At 47.1% G+C, this 12,161-nt stretch overlaps 1 protein-coding gene across 1 annotated transcript in view; it reads left to right on the top strand.

The window, feature by feature from the left end:
- The window catches only part of PKHD1 (PKHD1 ciliary IPT domain containing fibrocystin/polyductin), a 309,667-nt gene that overhangs the window by 179,441 nt on the left and 118,065 nt on the right, over positions 1-12,161 (top strand). The window contains exon 46 of the mRNA XM_034766923.1: positions 11,570-11,707. Coding sequence (XP_034622814.1) covers positions 11,570-11,707 — 138 coding nt within the window. The remainder of the gene's footprint in view (positions 1-11,569; positions 11,708-12,161) is intronic.

Below are 12,161 nucleotides of genomic sequence, written 5' to 3'. Positions count from 1 at the left end.
GCTCCAGGCTAGAAGAGAGACAACCTTTACTGATCATCCAAAATGCCTGCATGGTGTGGATTTCATCTGTAATGATAACTTTAGTGGGACTACTAGTGAAAGGGTAGCTCGCTGGCGAGGGTGTGTGTTATGGGTCCCCTTCTATGCCTGAGCCACAGAGGACATGAGGCTGTTACAGTCCCAGAGGGAGTGCTTTGGCATGAGAGGAAAGATGGTCTAGTGGTTAGGATGCTAACTTAGGGATATGTCTACACTATGAAATTAGGTCGAATTTATAGAAGCTGGTTTTATAGAAATCGGTTTTATACAGTCGATTGTGTGTGTCCCCACATAAAATGCTCTAAGTGCATTAAGTTGGTGGACCGCATCCACAGTACCAAGGCTAGCATCGACTTCCAGAGCGTTGCACTGTGGGTAGCGATCCCACAGTTCCCGCAGTCTCCATGGCCCATTGGAATTCTGGGTTGAGATCCCAATGCCTGATGATGCAAAAACAGTGTCGCGAGGGATTCTGGGTACGTGTTGTCAGGCCCCTCCCCCTCCGGCAGACAATCGATTCGCGCCTTTTTACCTGGGTTACCTGTGCAGACAACGTATCACGGCAAGCATGGAGCCCGCTCAGCTCAGCTCACCGTCACCATATGTCATCTGGGTGCCGGCAGAGGTGCTACTGCATTGCTACACAGCAGCAGCTAATTGCCTTTTGGCAGTAGACGGTGCAGTATGACTGGTAGGCGTCATCGGCTATCTGGGTGCTGGCAGACGTGGGGTTGCATTGCTATACAGCAGCAGCTCCTTGCCTTTTGGCAGTGGATGGTGTATTACGACTGGTATCCGTCGTTGTCGTACTCCTCCTGGGCAGACACGTTTTGTCTCCTGGAGACTCAGTCCTGCCGGCAGTCCTATTGAACCGTCTTGACGATGATGGCTAGCAGTCGTAATACAGCATCTTCTGCCAAGCACCCAGAAGATGCCGATGGCTATCAGTCATGCTGCACCATCTGCTGCCAGCCTCAGATGTAAAAAATAGATGGACCAGATTTGTTCTGTATTCATTTACTTCCCCCTCCCTCTGTGAAATCAATGGCCTGCTAAACCCAGGGTTTTGAGTTCAATCTTTGGGGGGGCCATTCTGTGTGACAGTTGTTTGTGTTTCTCCCTGATGCACAGCCACCTTTGTTGATTTTAATTCCCTGTAAGCCATGTCGTCACTCGCCCCTCCCTCCCTCCGTCAGACAATAGTTTCGCACCTTTTTTCAGCCCAGACGCCATAGCACTGGGATCATGGAGCCCGCTCAGATCACCGCAGCAATTATGAGCACTATGAACACCACACGCATTGTCTTGGAGTATATGCAGAGCCAGGACATGCCAAAGCAAAACCAGGCTAGGAGGCGATTGCAGCGATTGCAGCGCGGCAATGAGAGTGATGAGGAAATTGACATGGACATAGACCTCTCACAAGGCACAGGCCCCAGCAATGTGCAAATCATGGTGTTACTGTGGCAGGTTCATGGCGTGGAACGCCGATTCTGGGCCCGGGAAACAAGCACAGACTGGTGGGACCGCATCGTGTTGCAGGTGTGGGACGATTCCCAGTGGCTGCGAAACTTTCGCATGCGTAAGGGCACTTTCATGGAACGTTGTGACTTGCTTTCCCCTTCCCTGAAGCGCCAGAATACCAGGATGAGAGCAGCCCTCACAGTTGAGAAGCGAGTGGCGATAGCCCTGTGGAAGCTTGCAACGCCAGACAGCTACCGGTCAGTCGGGAATCAATTTGGAGTGGGCAAATCTACTGTGGGGGCTGCTGTGATCCAAGTAGCCAACACAATCAAAGACCTGCTGATATCAAGGGTAGTGACTCTGGGAAACGTGCAGGTCATAGTGGATGGCTTTGCTGCAATGGGATTCCCAAACTGTGGTGGGGCGATAGACGGAACCCATATTCCTATATTGTCACCGGAGCACCAAGCCACCGAGTACATAAACCGCAAGGGGTACTTTTCAATGCTGCTGCAAGCCCTGGTGGATCACAAGGGACGTTTCACCAACATCAATGTGGGATGGCCGGGAAAGGTACATGATGCTCGCGTCTTCAGGAACTCTGGTCTGTTTCAAAAGCTGGAGGAAGGGACTTTTTTCCCGGACCAGAAAATAACCGTTGGGGATGTTGAAATGCCTATCGTTATCCTTGGGGACCCAGCCTACCCCTTAATGCCATGGCTCATGAAGCCGTACACAGGCAGCCTGGACAGTAGTCAGGACCTGTTCAACTATAGGCTGAGCAAGTGCCGAATGGTGGTAGAATGTGCATTTGGACGTTTAAAAGCGAGCTGGCGCAGCTTACTGACTCACTCAGACCTCAGCGAAGCCAGAATTCCAATTGTTATTGCTGCTTGCTGTGCGCTCCACTATATCTGTGAGAGTAAGGGGGAGACATTTATGGTGGGGTGGGAAGTTGAGGCAAATCGCCTGGCCGCTGATTACACGCAGCCAGACACCAGGGCGATTAGAAGAGTACAGCAGGGCACGGTGCGCATCAGAGAAGCTTTGAAAACCAGTTTTGTGACTGGCCCGGCTACGGTGTGAAACTTCTGTTTGTTTCTCCTTGATGAACCCTTCCCCCACACCCAGGTTTACTCTACTTCCCTGTAAACTAACCACCCTCCCCTCCCCCCTTCGGACACCTCTTGCGGAGGCAATAAAGTCATTGTTACTTCACATTCATGCATTCTTTATTAATTCATCACACAATTAGGGGGATAACTGCCAAGGTAGCCCGGGAGGGGTGGGGGAGGAGGGAAGGAAAAGGACACAAAAGGACACACTGCAGTTTAAAACTTTAACACTTATTGAAGGCCAGCCTTCTGATGCTTGGGCAATCATCTGGGGTAGAGTGGTTGTGTGGCCAGAGGCCCCCCCACTGCGTTCTTGGGCATCTGGGTGAGGAGGCAATGGAACTTGGGGAGGATGGATGTTGGTTACACAGGGGCTGTAGCGGCGATCTCTGCTCCTGCTGCCTTTCCTGCAGCTCAACCATATGCTGGAGCATTTCAGTTTGATGCTCCAGCAGCCGGAGCATCGACTCTTGCCTTCTGTCAGCAAGCTGATGCCACCTATCCTCTTCAGCCCACCACTTGCTCTCTTCAGCCCGCGATTCAGCCCGCCACCTCTCCTCTCATTCATATTGTGCTTTTTTGCACTCTGACATTGACTGCCTCCATGCATTCTGCTGTGCTCTGTCCGCGTGGGAGGACATCTGGAGCTCCGAGAACATATCATCCCGAGTCTGCCATTTTCTCCTTCTAATCTTCACTAGCCTCTGTGAAGGAGAAACATTTGCAGCTGGTGGAGGAGAAGGGAGAGGTGGTTAAAAAAGACACATTTTAGAGAACAATGGGTACACTCTTCACGTTAAATTTTGCTGTTCACATTACACAGCACATGTGCTTTCGTTACAAGGTCGCATTTTTCCTCTTATATTGAGGGCCTGCCGGTTTGGTGTGAGAGATCACTCCAGCAGTGCCAGGCAACAGAATTCGACTTGCAGGCAGCCATGGTAAGCCACAATCTTTTGGCTTTTTTAACCTTCATAACATGTGGGAATGGTTTCAAACACTAGCACCCTCATTTCCCATACCAAGCACCCGTTGGGTTGGCCATTTAAAATGGGTTTGCAATGTAAAAGGAGGGGCGGCGGTTTCCGGGTTAACATGCAGCACAAACCCAACTACCCCACCACCACACACACACCCAATTCTCTGAGATGATCACTTCACCTCTCCCCCCCATCGCGTGGCTAACAGCGGGGAACATTTCTGTTCAGCCGAGCAGGAACGGGCACCTCTGAATGTCCCCTTAATAAAATCACCCCATTTCAACCAGGTGACCGTGAATGATATCGCTCTCCTGAGGATATCAAAGAGAGATAAGGAATGGATATTGTCTGCATGCCAGCAAACACCGGGACCATACGCTGCCATGCTTTGTTATGCAATGATTCCAGACTACGTGCTACTGGCCTGGCGTGGTAAAGTGTCCTACCATGGCGAACGGGATAAGGCAGCCCTCCCCAGAAACCTTTTGCAAAGGCTTTGGGAGTACATGAAGGAGAGCTTTCTGGAGATGTCCCTGGAGGATTTCCGCTCCATCCCCATACACGTTAACAGACTTTTCCAGTAGCTGTACTGGCCGCGATTGCCAGGGCAAATTAATCATTAATCATTAAACACGCTTGCTTTTAAACCATGTGTAATATTTACAAAGGTACACTCACCAGAGGTCCCTGGTGTGACCTCGGGGTCTGGGAGCACGCCTTGGGTGAGTTCGGGGGTTACTGGTTCCAGGTCCAGAGTGATAAACATATCCTGGCTGTTGGTTTCTCCGCTTCCTTGCTGTGAACTATCTTCATTGTCTTCATCATCATCTTCCTCGTACCCCGAACCCGGTTCCCTGTTGCGTGATTCTCCATTGATGGAGTCAAAGCACACAGTTGGGGTAGTGGTGGCTGCACCCCCTAGCATCGCATGCAGCTCCGCGTAGAAGCGGCATGTTTGTGGCTCTGCCCCGGACCTTCCATTTGCCTCTCTGGCTTTGTCGTAGGCTTGCCTTAGCTCCTTAATTTTCACACGGCACTGCTGTGCGTCCCTGTTATGGCCTCTGTCCTTCATGGCCTTTGAGACTTTTTCTAATATTTTGCCATTTCGTTTACTGCTACGGAGTTCAGCTAGCACTGATTCGTCTCCCCATATGGCGAGCAGATCCCGTACCTCCCGTTCTGTCCATGCTGGAGCTCTTTTGCAATCCTGGGACTCCATCACGGTTACCTTTGCTGATGAGCTCTGCATGGTCACCTGTGATCTCCACACTGGGCAAACAGGAAATGAAATTCAAAAGTTCGCGGGGCTTTTCCTGTCTACCTGGTCAGTGCATCTGAGTTGAGAGTGCTGTCCAGAGCGGTCACAATGAAGCACTGTGGGATAGCTCCCAGAGGCCAATAACGTCGAATTCCGTCCACACTACCCCAAATCCGACCCGCAAAGGCCGATTTCAGTGCTAATCCCCTCGTCGAAGGTGGAGTAAAGAAACCGGTTTAAAGGGCCCTTTAAGTCAAAAAAAAGGGCTTCGTCGTGTGGACATGTCCAGGCTTAATTTGATTTAACGCTGCTAAATTCGACCTAAACTCGTAGCGTAGACCAGGCCTTGGTCTTAGAAAACCTGGGTTCAATTGCTTGTTCCACCATTGACTTTCTGTGTAGCCTAGGGCAAGTTGCTTAGGCTCCCTGTGCCTCCATTCCCAATGTGGATAGTAGCGCTTCCCTTTGTCACAGGAGTGGAAACCAAGGCCATTAATGATTATGAGTTGCTGTGGTGATTGAGGCGAAGTAAATAGATTGGCTTGAGTTGTATCAGCTCATTATTTTACCTCTGGAGTTCTCTGGTTCAGTCTCCGGTGTTTTAGCCAAGATAGTGGCCATCACATAAGGACTAATCACATGAATAAGGCTTGCAAATCAGGTTCATTGCCTAAATTGGGACTCCCACATTTAAAAACCAATTGCACAACTTTGGAAAGCATGAATGGTGAGTTGATTCATACCATTCCATCAGCAAACAGCAGCCGTCTTCATTCCAGGCTAGATCATGGAATGCATTAGCTCTTCAAATGCTCAGATTTCCAGTGCTTTGGTTGATAGTTTTTCAGTATGACACACTCCTGACACATTGCATATTGGGTGGAAGTAGAACGTATTATAATTCTGGGCAATGGAATGTTGGTTTGAAAGGTCTAAATGTGATATCATGTAGCCCCTGGCCTTTTTTTCTTTTTTCTTTTTTTAGTGGTGGAATCCACTCTGTTATTCATTTTCTGATTTTGATTTTCTTTGAACTTTTTCTGTTTGAAGAGATGAATGCTGGAGTACTGTCTCTCACATAATAGCTTGTCTGTTGTGCCTGATTTCCATTCAATGGCATGCTATGGTGTTTTATATAGCAATGGGGTTGATCAAAGGCATTTTATGTCATTGCTGGAGTCATTAGTGAATTCTCAGCGTTGTATGCCCAAACATTAAGGCTGTGAGATTTTGTCTTCAGGAAGTACACATAAAATGAAAGGTAGCCTTCTTAGATTTGAATTATTTTCTTAATGCAGTTGCTTGTGGCGATGTGAATTTCTTGGGGGAAGGGAGAAAACAAATACAGTTTTTCCTTTGTCTGGAGATAAATTTCATTGAGCCGTCTGACCTAAAGTCGCTGATCTTAGGCACTAACTAGTCACCTCACTGTGTAATCTGCAGAGCTGCTCGCATGAGGCAGTTAGTATGTGCCACAAGGAATATATCACATGTGGTAACCGTCTTCTACCCATCAGTTCCTTTTTCTCCTCAAGTGTGGAAGGAGATTAACTCTACAATGGAGCCCCCTGCTGTTTCTGCAGAATATAGTTCTGTCTCCTTACACATCCACTGAACATGCACCAATTTTGCCCTCGGTTGCAGCCGTGAAACCACATCAGGTCTGCATAGGTGTCTCGGCGGGTCAGAATTTCTCCCTCCCATTATTATTCTAGGGTCACATGCATGACGCTCTAGTTACAGAGCAATCCGTGTTTCATTTCTAAGCCCTTATTTCTAAGGATGTGCAACTCAGCAAAAAATATCTGTTCCAGCTTAAACTTGACATATAAATGTTATGCCTAGAAGCACTCTTTCTTCTTCTTGTAAAAATGTTTCACTCTATGTTTGATGAATATACTTACGGCCTTTGTCAACTGCAGCATTTTATCATATTCTTGAGCAGTGATTTCCTAATACAAGCCTTTCCCACAATATCATTTTAACAATATCTTCCCCTTATTCTCTTCCCTCTGCCTTGTTTCACGCTGTATTGTTTTTTTTCCTACTGATTATAACAGTTAGCTCTTCAGGGAACAGGACTCTGTCCCTCATATAAAGGGCCTTGAACACAGTTGTTTTGCCAGCCCAGTTAAAATTTTCCCAAATTTTCCCAAGTTGTGAGCATCTGCTCACAAGCTCAGTAGAGACTTATTCCAGTTTGGCAGCTAAATTCACTGACGATTTCATCTGTGATGAGCATGCTCCAGCCCGGGGATGCATGGACTGAACATGACTTTCGGTGCAATCGCTCGGCCGGGCAGCGAGGGGCTGCTGTGGTTGCAGGCACAGGAACTGAGAGCACAGAGACTGCCTCCCCTGCCTTCTCAAGGCTCTTCCTGCTAATGCCCAGGCAGCAAGGAGGAAACAACAGGATGTGACTGTGGGGAGTGACGGGTGGGAATAGAGGGTGGGAATGAGGAAAAAAGAGGGGGAAGGAAATCAGAAGGTTGGGGGGATACAGGAGCAGAGGGGGTGGGGGTTGGATGGGAGCTGAGGGGGCGGGAGTTGAGCTGGGATTGGGTGGAGGTCAGATTGGAGCAGAGGGGGAGAGGTCAGGAGGCAGGGTGGGAGTTTGATGGAAGCAGAGTGGGATGGGAAGGAACTGGGGTGGGGTGGAAGATGGAAGGAAGCAGAGAGACAGGGGTCAGGATCTGTGGTGGAGTGGAGGTTCGATGCGAGCAGAGGAACGGGGTCAGGAGCTGGAGTGGGGTGGAGGTGGCATAGGAGCAGAGGGGGAGGGGTCAGGAGCTGGGGTGGAGGTTGGATGGGAGCAAGTGGGGACGGGTTAGGAGTTGGGGTGGAGTGGAGGTTGGACGGAAGCAGAGGGGGGAAGAGTCAGGATGTGATGTCAGCTTGCCAGCAAGTTAAAGAAGTATGGGCTGGATAAATGGACTATAAGGTGGATAGAAAGCTGTCTAGATCGTTGGGCTCAACGGATAGTGATCAATGGCTCCATGCCTAGCTGGCAGCTGGTATCAAGCGGAGTGCCCCAAGGGTCGGTCCCTGGCTGGGATGATTTAGTTGGGGATTGGTCCTGCTTTGAGCAAGTGGTTGGACTAAATGATCTCCTGAGGGCTCTTCCAACCCTGATATTCTATGATTCTATGATGTGGGGTAGAGGTTGGATGGGAGCGGAGGGCGGAGGAGTCAGGAGGTGATGTGGGGTGGAAGTTGGATGGGAGCAGAAGGGGTGGGGTCAGGAGCTGGGGTGGGGTGAATATTGGATGGGAGCAGAAGGGGAGGGGTGAGGAGGTGGAATGGGAGTGGAGGGCAAGTAGAGGCAGTAACTAGAGGGGTAGATAGGAATACAAGGGCGTGGGTCAAGATTCAGTGGATTGGGGGTTGTGTAGTAGCAGGGAGGGGTCAGGAGCTGGTGAGTGCATAGGAGGAGAGAAAGATGGGGTCAGGCTTTGGGGCCCAGTGTTACATGAGATTGCAACCATTACAGAACGCTCCCCTCCAGAACCTGGAATTGGATCCAGGAACCCTGAGTCTCACCATTCTCTGTTGTCAGCAAGTTGCTGTGAAACACTCAAAGTGTGTATCTCACGCTCGTCTAGTGGCTGGTTCACATGCAGGATAGCAGCCTACTACTGCTACTAGTTGCTCCATTGGCTCAATTTATAGACAATTTGTTGTGGGTCTCAAGGTCTGAGCTCTGCTCACGACCCAAGTTGGGATCAGTATGGGTCCACATGACTGAATTTTTTATTTCAGTTTGTTTTAAATTAGAAAAAAAAAAGCAAAGAAACCCTACATTTAAAGAACATGAAGGTTGTAAAGTCAAACCCACAAAAGTTAGGAAATGTCAGAATTTACCTGAATAAAGACAGAGTAGATACCTCTGGGCATTTTGCAAATATAATGAAAACCAATAAAATTAGTGTTGCCTTGAAAAATATAAAGCCTTTCATCTCTTTTAGTGAGAGACACCACAGTTGAGGAGAAAAAAGTAATGTCCATTTAGCCCTTTTTCATGTGACACACAATTAGCTTATGGAACTCATTGCCACAATATATTATTGAGACCAAGAGTTTAGCAGGATTCAAATATAGATTAGACATATCCCTATGAATAACAGGAATATCCTAAAAAAACCCACAGAATTTTGAAAGGGTTAATAAACCTCTATGCTAAAGGCTTAAGCCGATCTCTAATTATTGGAAGCAATGAGACTTCCCTGAGGACTGGTTACCCTGTCATTGCCTGCTGGAGCATCTTAGTGGTACAGAACACCAACATTTTCATGAAGTCCTCTGTTGAGAGAGCATTTTCATTTGTCCAGGGGCGTCCCCTGATGCAGAGATAACTGCTCACCACAGCATGTTGCACCACAGGCGCCAGCTTCTAATTTTCTCAGAGGTTGCTCAATGCCCGCTCAGCCCCAGGCCCTGCCCCAACTCTACCCTTTCCCCCAAACTCCCATACCTGGCCCACCTCTTCCCACCCCTGCTCCACTCCATTCCTTTCCCCACGGCCCCACCCCCACTCCTCCTCTTTCCCGCCTCTTTCCGCCCCCTCCCCACGGGCCCAATCCCTGCTCCTCCCCCTCCCTTCCCAGCGCTTCCTGCACACTCTGGACTCGGCGCCTATGTCACACTTATGTCACATCCAGAAGCCAATTGCTGAAAACCACAATTAAAGGCCCTGAACCAACTTTCTCTAAAGTCTACTGAAAGACTCCCATTGACGTTAAGGGGAATTAGGTCAGGCCTTGAGGATGAAATTCAGCTCTGTGCTGTGGGCTAGTGCAAGACTTGCGCACGTTTTAAGTCCCTCTGATTGCCGTATATGATGGATACACAGCACAACCAGTGAAAAAGTAGTGGAGATTATTGGAACCCAGCAAATACAAGTCAGAGATATTATCAAAAGAAAGGTTAGATGTTCTGGGCACATTTTAAGGGGTTCAGTGAGCGAAGCATGTTTACAGGGACTGGAAGGGAAAGTTCATAGCAGAAGGTCATGAGGAAGAAAATGGATGGATGAGGGATGCTGTGTTATCCTGTGTGGGATCAAAAAGGATTATTATACAAAGAGATTAGCAGAGGATCATACAGAATGGGATACCATGGTTGCAATACTCCAGTAATGGAGATGCCACATAAGAAGATGACTCCCTACTTTGAATGCTTTAGTGGTACATAAATGCTGCACAGTCTATCTGCTGGCATCTTTATAAAGAAATTGTACTATGGTGGGATATTCAGAAGTGTTCCTTATTATTACAGTAACACCTAAAAACCCCACCCAAGACTTGTGTTATGCGATGTACAAACACAGAATAAGAGACAGTCCCGGTCTCAGAAAGTTGAAACTGACAAGCAGAGGGAGGGGTGAAATGACTGTCAAATCTTTCATCTGCTGCAGTGAGACACAACACAGTGGAGGAGGAAAAACAAGATTACACAGGAGACCAGCGGCAGAGCAAGTGATAGAATATGGGTCTCCTGAGTCCAAGCGTAGTGCCCTATAGTGGAACACACTGCCTCTCTACTGTTACTTTATCTGCTCTTATTGGACTCAGTACCAAAACTTCCATTAACTTCAATGGCAACAGTATTAGGCGAGTGCTGAACACTTCTGAAAATCCCTTGTTAATTACCGATTGCTTGTGTCAGCAAGGTGGGTAAATTCCAACATACGTCTGCCACGTGAGACGTGTTTGAATGTTGTTCTACTGTTTCATTTTATTGATTCATATTTTCTTGGGTGTAATAAAAAAGTGATGCGGGTGGTTTTTAGCCTCTGTTTCAAAATTTGCTTTACTGAACTGAATGATTAAGTATCACTTACACAGTTAGATTTAACATAGAAGCAGATTCCACAAACCCATTAGCACGTGCTTAAATTTAATTCAAGTCCGTCGGACTTAAGCATATGCTTAAGTATTTTGTTGAACAGGGATGATTTAAGACTGTGCTTAAAGTTGAAGTCAATAGGACTTAAGCATGACAGAACAAGGAGTAATGGTCTCAAGTTGCAGTGGGGGAGGTTTAGGTTGGATATTAAGAAAAACTTTTTCACTAGGAGGGTGGTGAAACACTGGAATGGGTTACCTAGGGAGGTGGTGGAATCTCCTTTTTTAGAGGTTTTTAAGGTCAGGCTTGACAAAGCCCTGGCTGGGATGATTGAGCAGGGGATTGGACTAGATGACCTCCTGAGGTCCCTTCTGACCCAGATATTCTATGATTCTATGTTGTTGTTATTTATTATTTGTATTGCCATGCAGGGACCTCATTGTGGTAGGCGCTGTACAAACGCAGAACAAACAGACCATTACAGCTAAAGAATGTTTACAATCTAAGTAGATTCCTAGGTTCATAGGCAGAAGGGACCACTGTGATCATCTAGTCAGACCTCCTGTATAACAAAGGCCATAGAACTTCTCCTAAAGGATATCTTTTACAAAAATATCCAATCTCTTATTTAAAAAATGGCCAGTGGTGCAGAACATCATGACCCGTGGTAAGTTGTTCCAATAATTAATTACTTTCAATATTCAAAATTTACACCTTATTTCCAGTTTGAATTTGTCAAACAAAATTTAAAGTTAAGCACATGCTTAAGTGGCCATGATCTCTAGAGCTTTACCCTCATTTTCCATCTTCATATCACAGTGTCGGTATATTGACATTGCTCTCTCTTTCTCTCTCTGCTTTTTTTCCAGACAGGACCATCCTGGTGGATACAACTCTTCCTCCTCTGAGAGGTCTCTATATACTGGGGACTCTGGAATTCCCAGTCAACTCCAGCAATGTCCTTAGTGCCACCTGTATAGTGGTTGCAGGTGGTGAATTGAAAGTGGGTAAGAGAGAAATAATGACCAGAGGATGTTCTTGAAGCTAGGATTTCGTTTTATTTGTTGATTAAAAAACAAACTAACAAGAATGAACAACAAATACTATGAGATCATTCATGGTGATGCTAGGCTTGATAATCAAACAGGTCATTGCTTCTTTTGTAATTCATACAAGAAAAAGGCCAGTTTAGAATGGGTAGGGTGAGGAGATAATCTAATACAGCTAATGCATACTTAAGAATTAAATGTACATAAGTAGTGAAAAGCTGGTCCCATTGAAGTCAATGGTAAAACTCCCATTGATTTCATTGGGGCCAGGATTTTACTCAATGTGTATAAACCCCATGCATGTGGATTGTATCTGTCTCCCTGCACTTCATATTGACAGGTTTCAGAGTAGCAGCCGTGTTAGTCTGTATCCGCAAAAAGAACAGGAGTACTTGTGGCACCTTAGAGACTA

Source organism: Trachemys scripta, chromosome 3 (assembly GCF_013100865.1).
Source record: "Trachemys scripta elegans isolate TJP31775 chromosome 3, CAS_Tse_1.0, whole genome shotgun sequence".
NCBI lineage: Eukaryota > Metazoa > Chordata > Testudines > Emydidae > Trachemys > Trachemys scripta.
This window is presented reverse-complemented; position numbering and strand designations above follow the sequence as displayed.